At 44.6% G+C, this 22,814-nt stretch overlaps 1 protein-coding gene across 1 annotated transcript in view; it reads left to right on the plus strand.

Annotated features, from left to right (window-relative positions):
- The window catches only part of DST (dystonin), a 105,793-nt gene that overhangs the window by 45,732 nt on the left and 37,247 nt on the right, over positions 1 to 22,814 (plus strand). Inside the window, exons 21-34 of the mRNA XM_026034273.1 lie at positions 3,395 to 3,556; positions 4,835 to 5,005; positions 5,677 to 5,843; positions 8,168 to 8,327; positions 8,602 to 8,928; positions 9,097 to 9,181; positions 10,266 to 10,507; positions 11,494 to 11,700; positions 15,494 to 15,613; positions 15,790 to 15,897; positions 16,957 to 17,175; positions 19,752 to 19,955; positions 21,497 to 21,728; positions 22,068 to 22,294. Of these exons, the coding sequence (XP_025890058.1) occupies positions 3,395 to 3,556; positions 4,835 to 5,005; positions 5,677 to 5,843; positions 8,168 to 8,327; positions 8,602 to 8,928; positions 9,097 to 9,181; positions 10,266 to 10,507; positions 11,494 to 11,700; positions 15,494 to 15,613; positions 15,790 to 15,897; positions 16,957 to 17,175; positions 19,752 to 19,955; positions 21,497 to 21,728; positions 22,068 to 22,294 (2,631 nt within the window). The remainder of the gene's footprint in view (positions 1 to 3,394; positions 3,557 to 4,834; positions 5,006 to 5,676; positions 5,844 to 8,167; positions 8,328 to 8,601; positions 8,929 to 9,096; positions 9,182 to 10,265; positions 10,508 to 11,493; positions 11,701 to 15,493; positions 15,614 to 15,789; positions 15,898 to 16,956; positions 17,176 to 19,751; positions 19,956 to 21,496; positions 21,729 to 22,067; positions 22,295 to 22,814) is intronic.

A 22,814-nucleotide genomic window follows, 5' to 3' on the forward strand; every position in this document is an offset into this window, starting at 1 on the left:
CTTTATATTTTAGAAAGAGAAAAGAACGGCCCCAAACTCGCATCCAGGTAAAGCTGCGTGCCCTGGCGATGCCGCCGCACGGTGCTGCACGCTGTGATGTGTGTGTATCCCGTGTCGGCGATCCCTGCTCCAAAGGTCTGCTCCCGTTCCTCGGCACGCTGCGGATGCCCGGCAGTGCCTCCCGGTGAGCGATGCCCGTAGCGCCGAGCGGAGCGTGACTCCGTGGGCACCCCCAGGATGGGGAAGCCGCTTAGCCGGCCAGACTGCCTGCGGGACCCCTCGTGCTTGGGCCAAAGGCACCAGGACGAGGACCTGAATATCGAAGACTGCTACGTTCCCCAGAGGTCCCTTTACGACTCGGTGACGCTGAACGAGCAGATCGACACCATGTCCAAGAGCAGCCTGTCCTCGCGCAAGTTCAGCGACCGATCGCTGTCCTACGGCCACAGGACGCTGGAGCGCAGCACGTGCCGCTCCAACGGCGCCCACGGCAGCTCCCTGCTCCTGGAGCACCGAGGCAGGGAGCCGTGCCGGCTGGACGAGAGGGCCATCTTTGACTCGCTGAAGCTCAACTGCGACATCATCCGCACCGCCGCGTTGCCCAAGGGGAAGCCTCCCGCCAAAAAGAAGGAGCGCCGGCGGCCGCGGAGGGAGTTCGCGCCGCCCGGCCCCTCCGATTACGCCCCTAGGGGCGAGTTCCCATCTGCGGAGACGCACGACGTCCTATTGACCGGCACGTGGGGGACCAGCTCCCTCTCCTCCGAAAACGACGATTCCGGTTTGTGCAGCCCTCACACCGACAGGGAGGAAAGGCACGGCATCGTCCTAGCCGAGGAACAGGCGCCGGCCACCAGCTTGTCCTCGGAGGAAGATGTGCGGGCGGCGGGGCCCTTCCCGCTTTTCCAGCCGGCCCCGCGCGGAGCTGAGCGGAGCCCGTCGCCTGCAGGCAGCAGCGACGCCGCCCGCGAGAGCTGCAGCCCCACGGCGGCGCGGGGCCTCTCCCTGGACACGGGACACGAGGACAACGAGGACGGTGTCACCCTGCGAGGCCAGAGCCGGTGGGCAGAGGAAGAGCAGAATGGCTCTTGCTTGCGGAGCCCTGACAGGGATACACATGGGGAGCCCCTGGGGAATGACGGGCCTAATGGCTCCTTCCACCACGTGGAAGGGGGAAGTTTGTATGAGGGTGATGAACAACTTGAATCGCGAGCCACGGAAACGGAGGAGGATTTGGTGGGTCTCGCACCTCAGCGCACCTACTTCTATTACATGAACGTGGCTGTAAATATTAGCGACACGGACCTGTCGAAAGGCGACGTTTGCACTGACCTAGAGGAAGTGGGTATGGCCCCTGCTGACTCCAATGAAAAGGTATTTTCTGCTCGGTAGCTTGAAGTAGGTAGGACTGCTAGGTGTCCAAAAGTTCCCTAGTTTCTCCCTAGTTCTCCTAGGGAGAACTAAAGGCAACATCTGGACAAGGGGCATCCAGATAGAAACCTTGGGTATTGTCTGCAATGGCCTGTTGTCTAACAAGGTAATGAAAAAGAGAGGAAAAAAAAAAGAAAAAAATATCTGGAGATGTGTGAAATGTTGTAAAGCAGACTTAAACGAACTTTTTTAAAGTTTTCCTTAACTTGACAGTTGTGTTAATGTGCAAAAAACGTTGTATTTCCTCCAGTGGGCAGACGTGGTCATCAGTGTCGTTTGCCTTTGGACATCCCAGAGGTCCAAAGCAGGCGAGGTGGCCACGTTGGGAAAGGAACGAGGGGCAGTCTGTGGCCGGGCTGGCTGTCCAGGCGCCCTTTGCTGAGGCCGAGCAGGCTCCCTCACCAGGGCATGAGCCCCGGTATCGGCTGGTGGGGGGCTGCAGAGCACCCAGGTGAAAGGCTCGCGTGGGTGCTGGAAGCCACCCTGCCATGTGCATGCCCGAAAGCAGGGCTGAAGTTGTTACACGGGGTGTTTTACAAGCGCCGGAGCTCGCAGTGTTTTCTGAGTGGTGCTTGGGGTCACAATGTAAAATGTGGAGCCTTGTAATAAGGAAGGGGTGTTTGTCAGGTCTGTCATTTTCTCTCGTCCCGCCCCGGGTGAAATCTGAGCTGTTTCAGGCTTTGTTGCTAAGTTGTTCTAGTAAACTTCAGCCTCAGCGATAACTGTAATTTATTTTAGGCTCCTCTTTGCAAAGAATGCATGTGTTTAAAAAGGGCACATTATGGAAATCAGGGCTGCCTGTGGTAGGACATTGCTTTCCAAAGTCAAGGTTTTATGGGATAGAGGAGAAGAATTTGTTACTGGTTCTCTCTTAGAAGATTGTTCAGCCTCCTCCCTACCCTGAAGTGAAGACAAATGCGGGCGTTTTCCCTTTTCTGTGCGCAGCAGCTGGTTGCACTCTCTGTTTTGGTGTAGCCACGCTCTCAGTTTCCAGTTTCCTTGTTCAAGGCTCTCTGGGGTGTTCCAGTCCGCTCTCCACCACGTGTTGGGCGTTTGCTCCAGCCTCTAGGCGGGCTTGTCAGGCGCCCGGGCCGCCTGAGCTCTGCCTCTTCCAAAGCCACCACTTGCCGTGCTGTGTTCGCTCCCAAAAAGAAAAGAAAAAGAGGAGGGTTTGGGGTATGTTTGAAGCTTTTCCTGCCTTTCAAGGTGCTCAAGAAGCTTTGAGCACACTAAATGTACACGAGAACTGTGAGTGAATGTCACTGCGAGCAGGGAGGGCTTTAGGGTTAAAAGTGGAGCGTTCTTCAGCATTGTTTATTCATCGGTTATTTTCCCCAGTCTGGGTAATTAATTCAGAGGCTTCGAGCCATTTTCTGATCTCATTGACACTGGTGTCAGTTCAGGCTAATTCGATTGAAAACAAGCGTGGATTTACAATCGCTGTTGCTATTGGTAATAATTTGTCTCTGAGAAGCTTTCAGACCTGAAAGAGTGTAACAAAGCAAACAGAAGACTGCTCAAACTCTTGTTGGGTACGGTCAGAGCTCTGGCATTTTGCAGGAATATCCCTTGGATAGAGTGAATATCCCTTCTCCTGGGTGTCCGCTGTGACACTACAACGGCAGCATCCGCAGCCTCTCCTCCCTTTGCACCATTTCCATTTCCCTAAGACCTGCTCTGAAATATCTCTGCCCATGCTGCTTCTTCCAAGTTTTACTTTTTCTCCTAGAAATACAGATCATTTCCCTTCAGGGGTGTATCCCATTTATTCTGTTTATTAAGCCCATTCTACTTACATTTCTTACTATCTTTTTGGAAGCTGCTTACAAAGCGTTGGTTCCCTTTCTTGTTAGGCATCACTTTCCAGCATTGTATGTTGCACAGCATGAGGTAACCATCAGTGTCTCATGTACTTTTCTGTTAGCAGGTCCAGTATTTCATATGTGTTTTGGTCTCCCCAATGCAGGCCTTCCAGAAGGAAGAGATCGAGCCGCTGCAGGCGAAACAACAGGAGGTAAATTGGTTAGGGCAAGGCCTTATTCAAAGTGCTGCTAAAAGTACCAACATCGAGGACCTCGAAGGTGACCTTGAAGATGTTAACACCCGATGGAAGACTCTCAATAAGAAGGTTATTATTTTGTGTGCTATTCTGCTTTTGTTTTGCTTTGCATTTTGATTATTAACTGCCATCTTTCAAAATACAGGAAATTAAATAGTAAGGGTATGAATTTTGTTATTTTACACAATAACTTTTGGGGGTCATTTTAAGGATAAGATTTCTATCACCAGGTGCTAGAAGTATTATAAGGTTTTGTCAAACTTTCTGAAGGACCTTCTTTTATTGTTCAGGAAAGATTCCCTCCGGGCTATGTGTACCCTTCTGCTTAAGCAGAGCAGGGAGAGAGGTTTGACAACCCAGTGAATGAGGTTGGAGCTGGGAGACACAGGTGGGAAAGGGAACAGTCGCTTGTGGTCAGCTGCTTTTAAGGAGTTCCCAGCATCACGAAATGGTTGAGGTTGGAAGGGACCTCTGGAGTTCCCCTAGTCCAACCCCCCTGCTCCAGCAGGGACACCCAGAGCACGGGGCGGCATCCAGGTGGATTGGGAAGATCTCCAGAGAAGGAGACTCCACAGCCTCCCTGGGCAGCTGCTGCAGGGCTAGAGTTTCTCTCCATTGCTTCTTGGCACAGTGTGTTTGTACACCCAGAGTATATACTGCCTATACATACCATATACTGAGCAGCACTTGAAGCAGGGCTGCAGCCCAGCCTTGTGTGACTAGTGGCACATTTCCTTTAGAGCTCCTTATGGTGCCTGAGAGACTGGGAGGTGCCACTGCTTTCAACTGACTGTAGCTGTTTTTCCATGTTGTGAATAATTCTCTTCCAGGGGAGGCTCCTGTTGAAAGTGGTAACAGTGGGAGGCCACAATAGTGCCCACTTCCATCTGATCTATATTGCAGGAGATGGGAGATGGGGCAGAAATCAGAGATTTGTGGTGCACCTATTTGTCCTTTCTTTTCCTATCTCTTCTTCCCTCTGAGGGAATTATTTTTCCTTAATAGCTGCTACTTCAGATTGCTCACTCGGTCTTTCACAAGGAAAACAGAAACTATTTAAAACACACATTTTCTTGGCCTACACCATAATGCTGTGACAAAACAGACATTTCACTCGTAATGGAAGACTAGAGCCATCTAATTTCCTGCTAGTCAACCTTCTCTCACTGGATAACCACAGTCCCAAAACACTAATGCTGAATTAATGCTAAATGCTGTAATAAGTAGCTGTGAAAATGAAAATAAATAAGGGTGATAATTGCCAGGCATTCAAGTGGCAGGCCTACCAATTATTTCACAGAGATGTGGACATAGGTAAGTTCAGCCAGGTGCTCTGCTCTCCTCCAGGTTGCCCAGCGGGCCGCGCAGCTGCAGGAAGCCCTCCTGCACTGTGGGAGATTCCAGGATGCCCTCGAGTCCCTGCTCAGCTGGCTCATCGATACCGAGGACCTCGTGGCTAATCAGAAGCCGCCCTCTGCTGAATTTAAAGTGGTCAAGGCCCAAATACAAGAACAGAAAGTAAGTGAAATGTGTTGAGAACCTCGCTGTCCGTTGCCCCATGTCTGCACAAATGAATTCCCAGGCTTTGTCCTGACATACAGTGCACTCAGGTGCGTTGCATTGCAGTCCAGAGGCACCGGGATCTTTAGAACAGCTCCCCACTCTGTCTTGTAGAGCACATCCAGCACTGGGAGAAATCTCCTGGGAACACGCAGCACAGGACTGTGACACTCTGCAGTCTGGGCTCCAGTTAAAATTACTAGCATGATCTGAAGGAAACAATAAAGGTCCATTAGGAAAAAAAAAGAGAAAAAACACAGTTAAAAAGAAACAATGAGTTTTTTATAACAATAATATTCTTACAAAATATTCTGACTCCTGCAATGGGTGTTAGCTGCAGCTTTCTCCCCTGTATGTTCCCTCTGAGAGGTAACAGTCACCTTCACCCCACAGAAACCAAGTAGGTCATTTTGGAAATGGGGCTAGGTCAATCTCGGCTGTTTTTCTTGTGTTTGGTTGCCTGGTTTGGGTCCCTTGTTCGGTTGCCATTACTGTTACTTTGCTCACAGTATGAGCACTGGTGTTTCCTTGCTCTATGAGGCATCCGAGCAGTGTGTGCCCTGCTGGGTTTTGCCCTTGGGCTGTGTCCGTGTTTGTGGGTAACCTGGAGCCGACTGCTTCCTCCCCAGCTCCTGCAGAGGCTGCTGGACGACCGCAAGGCCACGGTTGAGGTCATCAAACGTGAGGGGGAGAAAATTGCAGAGTCAGCAGAGCCTGCGGACAAAGAGAAAATCCTGAAACAACTGGACCTGCTGGACAGCCGATGGGACGCGCTGCTCAGCAAAGCTGAGACAAGGTACCTGAAATTCTTTCATGCCTCTAAAAAATGCCGTGCTTTGAAATAAAGGCAGGTGATACAAGGCCTGAAGCAGCGTGTGGAACCCCATGATGGGAAGTCTTGTAAGAAATGTCGTTCTTGTTGTCACATCACATTATTTCACCTTGGCGTTCATAAAGTAGGTATTCTGGGGGAAAGGTGTAGAGAAAAAATGTTGAGTTAAGGTGTGACACTCTGCCAGGATTAACTCCACGGTATCGTTTGAACTTTTGTCTGTCTTAGTTCAGTAAAAGATTTGTGTCTTGATGGAAGAACCAAGGCACCTGTTTGGCATAGACTTTAACACGTGATAAATAATAATGCTGTTCCCTTGGGACTTTAAAATCATGACATATCCCTGCAAAGAGGGAACATGGATTTCATAGATTCTTTTTCTGTTCAAAGTCATCCATATAATTTGTTTACAGAAATCATTGGTCTTACACTTGCTTTGGCTGATCTGCTCATGCAAGATGCTGAGCTACCTAAGTTCTTAAGGGGACAGAGCCATCAAAGTGCTTAAATCTACCCTAGCATCACAGAAGGCAGACTCCTAAAGCGACCAATTTAGCTTCCAGTGGAAAAAAAAAGTTCCCAAAGCTACACACACAGTGTCTGTGTATATAAACATGTGGGTATTGGGGGAGTTGTTAATGTGTGAAATAATTGGAAAGCTCTGAACCATGCATCTGTCTTTGAAGAAAGTGTTGAAAGGGCTTTGCTGAAGGTGAATGTTCTCAGGGTGAGGATTTGCAGTAGGGCAGCACTGTTGAGAAGAGAAAGGAGAAAAATATACGTAAGGCATGGCCTAAAGAAAGCCTATAACTGAGAATGAGAAATTAGTGTGAAGGCTGAAAAAAAAGAGTTAAGGGAAACGTTACTGTGTACAAGCCAATGGAGTGGGATTGGGGCATTCAGACTAGCACTGAAATTGTTGACTTTTGCATCTTCTTCAGGTAGCTTCTTTCTTCTGTTCATTCATGCTACTGGTAATGTGGCTATTTAATTAGCAGAATCAAACACTAATAGACTTTTTTATTTTATTTTTTATGGAATCTGACTCATTAGCTTGGGAAGTGATAATGCCGTATTTAATTTAATATTATTTTTCCCAGTCTGGTGATGTTTAATTTAAAATCAAGTTACAGCTTTTTCCAAGCCGCCTGTTGGCTGCAAGCTCAGCTCCATTTTTCTTTGACCAGACTCTAGGCATGAAGAAAAGATCTGGGGCTGCTTTTGAAAACTGTGTCGTTCTTCACTGAATGCTTCATGGCTGTGTTAGCCAAGCCTTGCTCCTAAGCCTTGGGAAGCACATTTAGTTCTTTTATCCCAAATGAGATAGCCAGTCACAGGACAATATTCTGGTGTTTTTGACATAGGGCAAGTCTCTCTTGAAAATATAAGCAGCCTGACTGGGTGAAATGTGTTCAAGAGTGGCTGTAGAGAGCTTCTCTCTAATCAAGAACCTCTAAAATCTAATAATCTGAAAAGTGAACGTTTTGGGTATCACCTTTGCATTTTGGAGGTCAAATCTCTGTGCATTATTAACGTTGTCTCACTAATGTCATTGAGAGCTCTTACCCAGAACAAGGGAAGAAAAGCAGAGCCAGGTCTGCTTGCATCATTGAACACATGTTAGAAGCTCTTTCAGAGCACTGAGCAGGCGTGACGGTGTGTTCTGGTTCAGAGAAGCCTTTGCCTAACTTTAAAACATGGATATTAGTCAAGGGGATGGGCTCGTGTGCCTAAAGACAGCTAGAAACTCGAGCTCTTTCCTAACTGATATAAGCCCATGTTTTGCTTCATTAAATGCTAAATTATTTTCAACAAAAGAATGTGAATAACATTATATTATTTACAGAATCACAGAATGGTTAAGGTTGGAAGGGACCTCTAGAGATCATCTAGTTCACCTCTCTGCTCCAACAGGGACACCCAGAGCACGGGGCGCAAGGTTGTGTCCGAGCAGGTTTGAAAGATGTCCAGAGAAGGAGAAGGCCTCCAGAGAAGGAGCATTTTGCGAATTTATGTTCACAAAACTTACGTACTGCCTGTAAAAGCTCCAGATTGTTAACTTTGGAGGTGTTTTTTCTTAATTTAGTTGTCACTTTACCTTTTTTTCATTGTTTATCTTGGATAAACAATGAAATTGCTTATTTGTCATTTTGTGATTCCTGTACCCAGAGCTCTTTCTGCTTGAAAAGCCTCCAAGTTGCTGCTGCTCTTGTTGCTGTTGTTGTTGTTGTTGTTTTCCTCGGGACTGTTTCCCACCTCCGAAGCCCTTTATCTCGCTGTGTCTCCAGGAAGCATCAGCTGGAAGCCATCTCGGTGGTGGCAGAGCAGTTCCACGAAGCCCTGGAGCCGCTGAGCGAGTGGCTGACGGCCACGGAGAAGCGGCTGGCCAACGCCGAGCCCGTCGGCACGCAGACCTCCAAGCTCCAGCAGCAGATTGCTCAGCACCGGGTAAGGCTCAGGCCATGGGCTCCCCTAGGCAGCTCTTTCTAAACGTGTCTGTAAAGCACAAGGCAACTGGTCAAAATGCTACCATGTACCTTTTTTTTACCTTGATGATTTTCTTTTCCTTTTTTTTTCCCCATACTATATTTTGAGTTTTGTATATCTGCATTTATAAATGTCAGTACATCTTTTTTTTTCCTTTGGTTGTTGTTTACTTTCACTTTATGTACGTTTTTTTGCTTTTCTTTTCCATTGCTCTTCATGGCTTACCAAAATCCAGGCCCTAGAAGATGACATCCTAGCTCACAATGAGAGTTTGCAGCAGGCCATTAGCATTGGGCACTCTCTAAAAGCTATGAGCTCCAGGGAAGATAAGGATACGGTGCAGGAAAAGCTAGATGCTTCCCAAGCCCGTTACAGTGATATTCAAAGGAAGAGTGACAGCATGTCTGAGTTTCTGCAGCAAGCTTACTCCAACGCCCTGATTTTTGGGGAGGATGAAGTAGAATTGATGAACTGGCTGAATGAAGTCAATGATAGACTCAGCAAACTGACAGTGCAAGATCACAATACACACCTGCTTGACAGACAGCACTCTGAGCTACTGGTATTTTCATTTCATTTCATTTATTATTTAATTTAATTTTGTGTTGTGTTTATTCATATTTCATTAATTTTTGATTCATACGTTTCGTTTGAAATCACGATAATTAATTCCAAGAAAAATAATGTGATTTATTATCTCTGTACTCACTCAAGTGACATTTTCTTTTAGGAACTTCAAGAAGAGATTCTTCGTAGGAAGCCAAACGTTGAGCTGGCCGTACAGAACGGCTTGGAGCTCCTCAAGAGGGCAATAGGTGAGAGCTTTATAGGAAATTGTGGTCCTCAGCCCTTTTTATTTTTTCTCATAAGTGCTTATTAGAAAATTAAAACTGAAACATGTAAATATTAGTTCTTTTTGTCTCGTTAAAGGAATTGCAGGTTTTACTAAAGGTTTGAGGTCAAGGTAGGTTGTTTTGGGCAAAATTTGCTGTTAATATAAGTGAACAGCATGCCCTTAAAGTGCATTTAAGCCTGCAAAAAAAAAGGCCCTCGAATTCTTTACTATTTTCAGTGGAAAATTATTTTCGTGAACCTGCATTCCATTCCTAACAGCAAGTTATGGACATTACTCATAATAGAAGGCTTTTTGGCAGTGGACACAGTCAGTTCCCTGGAGATGAACAAGATACTAGGCTACCTTTTAGTGCAAGAGGAAGCTTTATCCTCTAGTTTGGGGCTAATGCTCTGGGAAAATTTGCATTCCAGTTGTACCCGTCTGTTCTGTAGATCAACAGCTGTCCAGATTTTCCAGTGTTTTAAACTCTGAACTCTTTTAAGACACACATATGGTTGGTGACAGAGAATCCTTTTTGGTTGCGAACTTAGATGTTTTACAATGAAATCTGAATATAAAGTAGCTTATATTTATTTTGGCATTTGAATTGTGTTTCGGATGGTTAGTGGAGAGGATGATTGTTCAAAGAACAATCTAAAGTATTGCCTTGATGAAAATGCAGTTAGTAGTTTGTCGCTTGTTTTTTCTTTGCACCTTCAACAGCCCTTTTATAGTCTGCTTTTGCCTTTAGGAGAAATAATGCAAATCTAAGGATTGTTTTAAAAAAGTCTTTATGTTAAATTTAGGGTCTTAATCCTGACTTTGTGAACATTTAGTAGAGTGAAAGACTTGACAGGAAACCTCTGTGACTTTATGGACTCAATGAAGGTAGAATAATTTACAACAGTTGATCATTTGTCCCCATCATCTTTTGTTTTGGTTTGATTTTTTAATTGAATATTGAAACAGCTCTCATAAGTCAGGGGGGTTTGGTTGGTTGAGTTTTGTTGTTGTTGTTTTTAAATATTCTTGTTCATAGAAGTGACATTCTTTTGATCTTTCAGGTGACGAAGTCGTAATAATTCAAGATAAACTGGAAAGCATTAAAGCAAGGTACAAAGACATTACACAGCTGAGCTTGGATACAGCCAAGACCTTGGAGCAGGCTCTGCAGCTGGCGGGCCAGCTTCACTCGACGCACGAGGAGCTCTGCAAGTGGCTCAACCAAGTGGAAGTGGAGCTCGTCTCGTGTGAAAAGCAGATTCTGAGCGATAAGGAACTAGCCCAAGCACAAGAAAGACAAAAAGTACGTCTTGGAATCTGTGTTTTATTTATGGCTGGTTTATTCAGCTAGGTCTCGTGTTCACTTCTGTTTGGCAGGAAGTTGTTTTGTGAATAACTAATTTTAGCATCAGGTCATTTGTAACAGTAGTTCAGAAGCAAACTCCCTCTCCCAAGTCATCTGGTATAATCACTTATAAATTGGTCTGGGACTTATTTTTAGCACTAGAGAAGCACAACATTTTCTTTCCATTCAAACAACTACCTAATCCTGGAAAACTCTTAAATTTTCAAACAAAGTTATTTTGGTTCTGTAGTTATGRCATGAGCAGGATCCTGTAAACTGTAAAGGGAGTCAGTATTTAAAGTATATTAATAATACTTCTTACCAATAAATAATCATTTCAAAAGAAGAACTGTAGTATAAGCTGGATGGTAAGAACCCAGTTGGGGGGAAAAAAAACACTTCCAATTCCAATATTAAAAAAAAAAAGGAACCATGGTTTCCTGTAGAAATACAAAGTCATTCCTGGAAGACTATGTAATTATTTGCTTTAAATTTAATCCAATCATTGGTGATTTAACAGGCACGTGAATTCAACGTATTGGGCTTCACTGCAGGCCTGGTGTCCCCTGCTGCTCATGTTGTTCCTTATGGAATTGCAGCTTGTACTGCCCCTGTGTTTGCTTCCTTTCCAGTGGCTGTTGGATTCATTACTAGCAACTCTCTTAAATTTCCAGAGAATTCCTGACTGTTCAATGATGGGAGAAATACCCATAAGATATATCCTGCAGAAAACTTCCCTTCAGGAATCTCCTGCTTTCCAATCAAACAACCTAGAATATCAAAAACTAACATAACTGAGCTGGAAATAAGGGCTCCAACTTATTGCTCTGGCTCGCTCGGGAAGCATTTCAGCTCCTGCCCCGTGGAGCAGCTGGAGGAATAAGACACATGCACAGACTGTGCGTGTTGTGCTYGGGACCTTGACTCAAACTGGCCTTTTGCAGGAACTGAAGAAGGAAGCGGAGAGCCGCCGGGCCTTGGTGGACACCCTCACGGAGGTGGGCAGCGCCCTCCTGGAGCTGGTGCCCTGGCGGGCCAGGGAGGGCCTCGACAGGATGCTCACGGAGGCCACGGAGCGCTACCGAGCCGCGAGCGACACCATCGCGCGGAGGGCCCACGAGGTGGACGCCGCCATCCAGAGAGTCCAGCAGGTACCGAGGCCTCGGCAGCTGCCCGGGGCATGGACAACACTCCTGCGGGCAGCGTCTGCCTCCGCACAGGGGCCCTTGGCTGAGCTGTTTGGGAGGTGTGAGCTGGCAGCAGCGCGAGGAGAGCAGCGCGCAGCCGGCCGGGGCGCTGCTGCTGGCACTGGCCTTCCTGCTCACACACAGCCCAGCCCCGGCCCCACACGCTCTCCTGGTGAGGCACTGAAAGCTCTGGTGTGGCTGCAGCTTTTAGCAGCAGCTGCTCGCCCAGCTGCTCTCTGCTTTCCACAGCTGAGGGCTGGATCCTGATCGCASTGTGCTGAGGAGCTGAGCTAACTGCTGCTTGTGTTCCCATGCACAGCTTTTCCTCTTGAGGGGCAAAAATTCAGCTATTAAATACATGCAGGTTTCTAAACGTACACATACACAAAGATGAATATATATGGGTACGCTTTGGTAACCTTGTTTCATCACTAAATAGTCCCATATTTAAGCTCTGTGTTAATAATTTAATGTGGAGATGCAATTTTCCACTGCCTGCCTACAGTTCAGGCATAAAAATATCAGTAGAGAGTTTTGTTTCTGCTCATAGTTCCCATAAAGAGCTCCAACGGGACAAGCAGAAAGCACGAAAGACACTGACTAAAGCTGACTAAAGGAGGCTGGCAGCAACTCAGATCTGCCTATAACCCAGGCTAAAAATAACTTAATGTTTAACTTTTTAAAGGGCTTTGCTATGAGCATTATCTTGTTTCATTAAGCGAATCCTTAGGAACGAAGGGCTGTTCCCTGGTGAGTGATAAGGTGTGACAGGAGAGCGCTCGTTGGCTCTGCTCCAGCTCTTGCCAATTCCTGAGGTGAGGAGGCTGCACCTGCGGGCGCCTCCTGCACAGGTCCAAGCCCTGGCACTTGAGGGCTGGAGCTGCTGCTGTGGTGGGCCCTGCTGCCAGGGAATGTGGCTGCTAAGCCTAGCCCAGCCCGGGCCTAGCCTGGGCCTAGCGCTGCCTTCCACTCTCTGCAGACCCCTCTTGTCTGCTCTGTCCCRTAGTTAACACCAAGCAGCTTAACACAGTTCCAATGCAGAAGAAGCTGCTTTGCATGGAGCAAAAAATAATCATCATAAAAAGAAAGACATCCGAAATAAAAAAGATATTTTTGGAGGAGCTMGTGGCAACTATCCAGTGGAAACTTGTTCAAGGTGACCAGTGTAGTGAGGTATGTGACAGGGCAAGAAGGTGGTTTCACRTTGTGGACAGGAGCTTGAAGATATTCTAGGCAAAGTGACATTGGGTTTTTGAGCTACATGGGCAAAACACTCCCAGCCCGACAGCATTATCCTAGGGATTACTTCACCTATGTGTATTTTTATCTCCATTTCTCAGTATGGAAGGTCCGTGTGTTGCCTTGGTGCAAGCAGTGCTGCACAGAGGCRGGGGGCAGGCAGGGCAGGTGCTGTTCTCCATCCAAAGGCAGCCCAGAGGCATCCCTTCTGGAAGAAGGGGATAAGCTCTTTTCATTGGTGGCCAGCGACAGGACAAGGGGAAATGGGCACAAGCTGAAACACAAGCAGTTCCAGCTCCAGGTGAGGAGGAACTTCTTTCCTGTGAGGGTGACAGAGCAATGGCACAGGCTGCCCAGGGAGGCTGTGGAGTCTCCTTCTCTGGAGGTCTTCAAAACCCACCTGGATGCCGCCCTGTGCCACATGCTGTAGGTGTGCCTGCTTGAGCGGGAAGGTTGGACTAGGTGATCTCTAGAGGTCCCTTCCAACCTTGAATATTCTGTGATTCTGTGATTCTTCCTYCACGGAGKAAGAGCCCTCAGGCTCCCAGGTGGCAGCCCTTCCTGGTTGGAGGGACAGCAGCAGTGACGTGTGGCCCTTTGAAGYGGGTGAAGCAGGTCCGTGATGGCCAGGGGCTCAGGCAAAGCTCAGGGCTCGTGAACAGCCCTATGAGGCACTAAAATACACTGAATTGCTGAGGCAGGCAGTACCAGTTTTGTGGGATTTACTCCTTGATGTTATGTGTACACATCACAACATAGAAATCCTTCTTTTCTCAGTAAATGGAGTGGAGAGATCTGTCCAGCTTCAGTGCTGCAGAACCTAAAAGTTTCACTGCCATGCCTTGATTTTGTTACTTCCATTCATTTTTTGTCCAGTGTATTACAGAAATGGTTCTATAATATCAGGAAGTCACACGCAGTTACCTTGCACATCTAGCCCATTTGGCATCTTCCTGCTCATCTCATTTACTTGAGAAACGAGTAGCTGGACTTGAGCAGGTTTGGCTTGTGAAATGTYCTCATGCAGAAATTAAATATCACCAGCGCCTGGGTTTGGTAACAAATGCTGCAATACTGATTGATTCAGAACATACTTTTCTGTATGGAAGTCACAGTGTTGGGGAGAAATTACTACTTCAAATGTATTTCTTTAAATGAGGAATGACATCTAGTGGAAAAGAATGTTTGTGCTCTGTTTCTCGTAACAAACGGATTAAAAAGACTGATAACGACTGACTCATAAAGAATGAAATCTCCAAATTACTACTTTTATTTCAGTGTGACTCATAATTAACTGCTAAGACATGACTGATTTAGTGGCTCTAGGAAGATCCATCTGTGTTGCAGGAGCAAAGCTCTTGCACAGCCCCAAACGTCCCGGCCCGCAGAGCTGAAATCAAAGGGAGTGCGAATGGCATCGTGTGAAATGTGAGGGCACTGCAGCTGTCAATAAGATGTGCAGTAGGTTCTGGCACGATACATCGTGATGGGCTGCAGAATAACTCCTAGATTTATTAATGTTCAGCTAGTTGCAGCTGGGGTCTGAGTTCTTTAAAAACCAGTTTTTAATTGTTTCCATTAGGAACTTTATCTGCATCTAAGATTCCCATATCATAGATTGTTTCGACTTAAACTCCATACTATTCAGTGATGCCATAGATGTGTGCTAAGATGTGTACCTATAAATATATAGATAGAGAAAATAAAAAAATTGTGTATGTATATACACACATATGTATTTAAATTTACTCTTACTTTTCAGAATAATTGGATCTTCTTGTATTTCTTTTCTCTTGTTGTCCTTTACAAATTAGTAAGGAACAGATCCTCTCAATCTGAAATGCTCTAAGGTAGTTTTTAAGCCATCTAAGATACTGCTTTATGGTAATGAAAGCTCAGTCCTGTAAGGACTGGCTCTACTGAAATGCTCAAAAGTACTTTTGCTTGTAATCCACAGTGTAGGTTTTGAATGAAATTCTGTGTTCTCTGAAGTCAGTGACTTCAGCTGAACTGTGATTTTTGTTCCCTTTTTATTATATAATATCAAAGCAGTTTTTCTGATTGAAAGGATATTATCACATAACTATTTCTTAGGGTAGTTACAACAGTAGCAGTAATAATAAACATTATCRGGAGATGGAAAAGACGTGTGAAAGTTGCATGAAACGAAAATAAACCATCTAGTAAAACAAACAGTCTGGTAAAAATTCTGAAACSCATGAGTTTGCTCATGATGTCTGTCAGAGAAGTGTAGGCTTTGGAGAAAATACATTATACATCTGTGTCTTTCTGCTCCAACTTTGTCATGCTTATGAGTTGAGCGGATTGTATTAAATCCCCCAGAACCATTGCGGGCCTTGTAATTCATTTATATAAACACCTCCTATGGAAAGGAAACAACTGTCTTCCTTACAATTCGTACAAGTATGCTTTCTAATTGCCTTAGAAAATGTTGAAGCAGTCATTCTAATTTCATGTCTATAGAATTGCTGAACTAATGAGTGTCTCTCTCTTTTAGTTTGATAAAGCCACGGAGGCCGAAATAGTCTGGGCTAAAAAAACAATCAAGCAGCTGATGTCTCTGGGTGATATTAGGCTTGAGCGAGACCAGACCACTGCTCAGTTACAAGTTCAAAAGGTAAAAGAAATGCATTTCCAACTGTCCTGGTAATTACTGGCCAGCACACTCTCCATCTAGCAAATGTACTGGCCTGATTTAATTTTCAGTCCATCATAATGAACGTCAGAAATAGTTTTTGCTTCATGTACTCAATTCTTTTTTTTATCACTGACCAGTTTTTATTGTGTTTCAAGGCATTGACCATGGAGATAYTGAAGCACAAAGAACACGTCGATGATCTTGTGCAACGTGGGGAGGGGATTATGGAAACCTGCACTAAAGAAGAGAAGAAGTCTGTGAAGGTAGAGTTCTATAAGCAGCAGCTACAGCAGTGGGTCTGAAGACAGTATATAAAGTAGAAGGATTCTGATAGCATATCATTTAAAATATTAACAAAAAGGCATTCTTAGAAACCTCAGGATGTGTGCATGTGCTTGTGTGTGTGTATATATTATATATATACTCACAAGCACATATATATTTATACACTGCCCCCCCCATAAAAGTGATTTTTTTTTTCTATTGGCATTTAAGACGCCTGACTTTCCTCCTTGCAAACTAGGACTTTGCTACTTGTGCTCTGCTGCAGCGACTCTGAAAACATTTATTGTACTCTTAAGTTTAGAACAGCCAAGATATTTGATTGATTAACAGCTAGCCATTAAAGTAAGGGAGAACAATTTAATGTGAGCCTTTGTTAAATATTAGTATTAGTTAAAAATATGCATGTATACGTGTGTAAGACTGTATTTTGACCTTTGGATAGCATCACTATTCTTAATTTACATGTGAGGCATAACAAATGAACAGATTTTGACTCATTCTGCCAAAAGCAGATTTGCTACTTCACAGTCAATGGCTTATTTAAATGTCTGTTTTTTTTCCAAGACTAGCACTTATGTGTATTGCCACTTATAATGTTTCCCCCTAAAAAAATGATAACGTGGGCAGCTTGCCATAGGAAAAATGTATAGCAAGTTGATAGTAACTTTTATTATCATGTGTCCAAAGAAAGATGTTTTGTAATATTTAAACCTTGTAGTTCTGTCATACTATTTATTAATGGCAGTTCAGTACACCCTACTCTGTCTTCTGTAAATATCAGACATTATTATGGGGAGAACACGTAAGCAGGCTTTGATTACCTTAAAAGTACTCTGCCAAATTCAGATCTCCAGCTGTATTGATCCCGTCCATTTTAAACCCTCTGGAACTACAGAAATGTTATTGAAAATAAAATTCAGGTGCTGTAGATGGAGCTAAGACCAGAGACTGTTTAGCTACGAGGGCGATAGAGGTCTTACCAATACCTAGTGTGTAAAGTCATGTATTGCTATTTTTTTCTTAATATTATTCCATAGAAAAAAGTGGAAAACATGTTACAGACATTTGATAGACTCTTTAACATAAACTCCGAGAGAAACCTCCAGCTGGAACGGGCTCAGTCCCTGGTTAACCAGTTTTGGGAGACTTACGAAGAATTTTGGCCGTGGTTAACTGAGACAGAAAAGGTCATCGCTCAGCTTCCTGCCCCTGCCCTTGAATATGAAACTTTAAAGCAACAACAAGAAGAGCAACGGGTAAGAACTGTGCTGTTTTCTAAAACTAACACATCACAAAGCACGTCGTGATCTTCTTCGAATTGTGCAGTACTCAGTTGAATGTTTAAAACCCAAGCAGTGATACTGCTGTCAAAATAKGTTATTTATTGATGCAAAATATATTTTTGAAATAACCCTGTTTCCCAAATTCTGCATGCAGACAAGATTGTCTGGGGAAGACAGCAAACACCATGAAAAGCATAAGAGCTTTAGAAAGGAAAGAAGATTGCCATTATAGTGAGGTATCTGGGCTTACAAAAGTTAATAGCTTAAAAGTATGTTTAAAAGTGTCCTTAAGTGCCTGTGTTAGAGTGTACCAGACTCATAAACAGATAGGAAGGAGATTGGAAGCTGCAGTGAGAAATGAGAAAGAGGAAAGCAGGACAACTGGAGTGCYTGCTGTGAGCCTGCTGAAAGGGAAGCATTGCCTGTGTGTGTCTGTGTGCAAATATGCACATATACTGATATCCTGAATGTCAGAAAATTTAGCGTTTGACTGGCTGGCATGATGGAAATTAAACTTTGCTGAGCCAAGAAGAGTAGGGGGGCAATAATTCATTGTTTTGATTCCAGCAAATCCGTTAGGCATTTCTCATATAAAAAAATTTTATAATAATTAAAAGAAAAAAATATTCACCATAATATTACAAAGTAAGGACTAGAGTTTTGTTAGCTGGGCTCCATGTAGGCGTTCTTATATAGAGGAATAATCAACTGGAATAAAAAACACAAAAAGTATGTTTCATATGTGGCTACCTGAAACCATATCTATCCCGCCAACAAACAAGAGGTTTTAAAACTTGCAAAGCCTGAATTTCCACTGGAGATAACCTGGCTGTCCCCACTGAGCATGGAATAACTAGGATTTCTCTTACTGCATTTTAGCTTCCTCCGTTCAGTGCCTTAAATTAAACAGGATGAACTCCAAGTCTTGTTTAYTTGGAGGCTGGTTAATGACCATGTGCCCCTCATTTGTGCTGGCAAACACTGCCTTCCCTCATTTGCCTTCCTATTAGGTCCACAGTGAACAGGCATTTTCTGCTAAGACTCACTGTATTTTATGAGCTTTACAAAATACCTGCAGTAGTCACCATGACCCAAATCATGCTGCTTTACTGGCAGAATTGYTCCCCATCTACTTTAATTATTCCTCACATGAGTTTCTATTTTCGTATTTTCCCTGAGCGATGCTATTAGCTGAAGATTTGTTTGTTAAGTATGAGATTAATGCCAAGCAATTTTAATAAGCAATCTGATCTGAAACACTGATTCACTAGAGTTGTTTATTCAGTAGTTGGTCACGGCAAAGACTAAATCATTTATAATTATATTTTAAAAAAAAAAGAAGTCAATCTGAATGTGAGTAGACTTTTTTTGTATTCACTTACAGAAGTGAATGTCTGTTTGCTGATATGTTCACTTACATATCTGTATTTATTTACTGGTTATTAGCTGTTCTGCCTGCAATGGCAACCCGCACAGAGCTACCTGTGTTAGTGACATGCAGTCCATCTAGCAGGAATTTACCCTTGGGCAGGTTACTAACATAAGGGTTGTACTTAGACATGGGGACTTTCTTGCTTTCTTTGAAGTGATCTGTTAGTGAACAGAAATCAAATACATAAGATGATTTTCTGACAACTTTGAAAACATTTYTTGGTTTATTCTTTCCTCTTCTAAACAACTTGATTTTCCTTGTTGCAACATGAACAAATAGAATTGCTAGAGACAATTTTCCTTGTATTTGCATTGCTTTTTTGCCATCAGAGGACAGTGGACAATCAGGGTCACTGTTCGTTCAGCCTTCTCTTCTGGGGAGGCACATCTAGGCTTTCAGATCAGGCTCTCTGCTCTCAGCTGAATAAAAGAGGACTTATTTATACTGGGGCTGATACAAGGCCCTTTCTGAGCCTTCATTAATTTAAACAAAGCCTGAGCTAGAAGCAGCAGAGCATCCATCTACTCTGGCCTCTCCTGCTCCTGCCCAGTTGCTCCAGGATCAATGTCTCACGGCCCTGGAAGGCAGGAAGCCCCACTAGGGTTTTGAACAGGGAGGTGAGAACTGAGGGAAYAAGTCAAAGTGACAAGAAACACCAGGCAACTCCCAAACTTGCCCCTTTGTCACATCTGCTGGTAAAATAAATGGAAGCAAAGTGCTCAATACAAGTATTGAGCATGCAAGGGATGTGCCTGGAGGTGTCCACACGTGTCTGCAGCCACTTCTGTCCCTGTGGGGCCAAAAGGGACAGGGGCTSCTGTTGCCCCTGGCCAGTGCACCCRTAGCATCTTGCCTGCAGTTTTCTGCAGGTTTGTAGCCTAGCCCTTTCCAGTATGACTTTAACTGGGGTGGTTTATGAGTGGAGAGCCACCAGTGTTGGAAAGTGAGCCATCACGGGCAGAGCAAGCGCTGCCTGGACTTGATATTATTTGTGCTGTGCATTTGGACCAAGAGTGCCTGCTGGGAATTGCTCCCAGCTGGATGTATGGGAAGTGCAGGCAGCTGGAGCACGGTGCTGGAAGCGGGAGGGACTGAGAAGTTGTTTGGTTTGTTACAGCAACTGCGTGAGCTGATCGCTGAGCACAAGCCCCACATGGATAAGATGAACAAAACGGGGCCCCAGCTGCTGGAGCTGAGCCCAGCAGAAGGCTTCACCATCCAGGAGAAATACACGAAAGCTGACTACCTGTACAACAAAATTAAGGAGGATGTCAAAAAGCGAGCGCTGGCGCTGGATGAAGCCATTTCTCAGTGTGCCCAGGTATCTGTTTAAGTTTGAAGGGCAATTGGAGTCATTTGGATGGAAGGAYACGCCGACTTTGCCGCCTCACGCGGATATATCAAGACCAAACTGCTGGTTTATCTAGATTTTTCAACCAAGTGGTCTGTGGATGTTCCTAGCGCTGCTGCTGGTATTGRTTTTYTAGCTGCCAGGGGGCTCTAATGTTMCACATTGATCAGGGTTGTGATTCTGCTGCATTTGCAAAATGTCCTCTCTTCTCAAGCTATTATTTTGAAATTGAAAAAGGAACAGCTGGGCTAAAAATGTGGGGGGGTTATTTCTACCTTACTCCCTTTCTCTTAGTGATGAGTTGTTAGTTGATACTTCACTCACCTGTGGATACCAGTGTYAATCAGTTATATATATAACTTGCACGTATCTGTATCTAGACCTTGGCAACTTCAGCTGCAGCCTTTTACCAGTGGAACTAGAGAGCTCCTTATCAGAGTTAGTGGTAATTTATCACTTACACTTCATTATAAGTGCACAGGAACTTACAATGCAGGTAGATGCCTGAGCAGGCAATGTGCACCTCACCAACCAACTCTGCAAACTGGACTTCACAAAATGTCACGAGAAGCCTAAAACTGAGATCAAGTCCATAAAAGTTACGTGTGTAGCTTCGTACCCTAGGCATGAATCTCAGTTCAGGCTCTGTTATGTATCAGGTAGCTCTGCCTTGCCGTGCTCCTTCCAGCACCTTTCCCAAGCGCAAAGGCRAGAGCTCTTGGTAGATCCTGGTGGATCATAAGTTTCACCCACAGTTATTAATTTCCCTGCTGTGACACCCGCGTGATGGTGAGTCACCTGCTGCAATTTGTAGAGATCCAAAGGGATCTATTGGAGTTGAACTTTGGGCCTGTACCAAGGCAGGAACCCTGCTGACACAGCTCYAATTGAGTATGTAGGCACCTGGGCTCAGTCGAAGGTGGGTGGGCGTYGTAGACACTCCAGGGTACCTTTAGTTGCAGCAAATGATGTGCTTTTACAGCACTAACCAGCACTACCTGGGCAGTAGCAAGTCTTTGTGAATGCCCCTCTGTCTCAAATTTTAAGCCATGTTTAGATGCCATATAATGGTCATGGTATGAGAATGTGCACTCAGTATATATTTTTTGGCCTTGTATTTAATATTAAGTTAAATACCTTTATAAACTTACGAAATTGGAAAGCTGTGGCTCTCGAGAACACAACACCAAGTTGTCTATTAGCTGTGCAGGGCTACATGCACATAAATGCTGCTACATGTAAATTATCTTTAGATGGAGCCTAATGGGAGTAACCAGACTTCAAAGCAAAGCTCTGTAGCTCTTAAACCGGAGAGGAAGTATCAATTTGCAAGATCATCTTTGTAATTTAGAGGAGTGAAAGAACCACAGGGGATATTCTGAAGTTGTTAGAGATGTTAAATATTATTTTAAAGCACTTTTTTTTTTTTCCAAGATAGCTTTGAGATGCATTTTTTAATCTTTTTTTTTTTTTTTTGCCTGGTTTTCTGCTCCTCCCTTCTGCTCTCGCAGTTCCACGACAAGATCGATGCCACGCTGGAGAGCCTGAAGCGCATAGTCGAACGCCTGAGGCAGCCCCCTTCCATCTCTGCAGAGGTTGAGAAGATTAAAGAGCAGATCAGTGAAAATAAGAACGTGTCAATGGATCTGGAGAAACTTCAGCCCGTGTATGAGACGCTGAAAAAGCGAGGGGAGGAAATGATTGCTCGCTCAAAAGGAGCTGATAAGGATATATCTGCTAAAGGTAGGAAGTTGAGGGAAGTTTTGTGTGGCTGAAATACAGCAAGCTGCAGTATATAAATATCTGCATTTTTTACTCCTGCYCTGGGAGCTGTGTTCTCCTGGGGAAGCTGCTGAAGCAAGGCACTAGTTTAATAATTCCACCTGGGTATGAACTCTGATTTATTTTTAAAGGCTGTATTGCTTGTTTCCCGTTGACATTATGGAGAGAGGCCTGTAAAGCAGCAATCTAGCGTCTGAAGTTAAAATGCATACATACAGCTGTGTCTGTTGTTGAGCTATAGAGGTGTTTGTGGCCAAGAATTGCTTGCCAAGATAGTAAACTCGTTCCGTTTCCGTCTAGCTGTTCAAGATAAACTGGACCAAATGGCCGCGACTTGGGCAGACATCCAGGCGCTGACCGAGGAAAGAGAGGCCAAACTGTTGGATGCAATGGAGCTAGCGGAGAAGTTCTGGTGCGATCACACGGCTCTGGTGGCCACTCTCAAAGACACCCACGACTTCATTCGGGGCCTCGAGGGCCCCGGCGTCGACCCCTCTGTGGTCAAGCAGCAGCAGGAAGCCGCAGAGGTCAGTAGGAAGTGTTCGCTTGYCCTGAAGGATTTGTATTTTCACTTCCCTGGGAAAAGGCAGAATTCCCRTGAAATGCCACAGAGGAATTCCTGTAGAAACCAAGGAGGATAATTAGGTAGAAACCGACTGTAATGCTCTCGGAGGAGCCTGTGGCAAATGATAGGTGTCAGGGCTTAATTGCACTGAGCGTGTAACTTGTGCCTGTCATTACATTTACATATTTGTTTATGAACATATGTATAATAGGCCAGGTACAGGGCTTTTTTATAGTTGTACATAGTTTAGATTCCCTGAGTGATACATAACATCTGAATGAAAGGCATACAGATGTGTATGTTAYGCTGCAAGCCTCTAATTATTTGTACTGATAGTTAAGGATTTGAAAGTACAGTAATAATCTTGGAAATAGAAAACATTCTGATTAAAGAAATCTAATTTAAGGCTTCCTGTTTATTTTGTCATCTCAGAAAATGTCATCGTAGGCCATTGGTATAATTCAGGCCARTGTCAGGTGGTT

The sequence above is a fragment of the Nothoprocta perdicaria genome, unplaced genomic scaffold (genome assembly GCF_003342845.1).
Source record: "Nothoprocta perdicaria isolate Ctin4 unplaced genomic scaffold, notPer1 scaffold_141, whole genome shotgun sequence".
Classification (NCBI taxonomy): domain Eukaryota; kingdom Metazoa; phylum Chordata; class Aves; order Tinamiformes; family Tinamidae; genus Nothoprocta; species Nothoprocta perdicaria.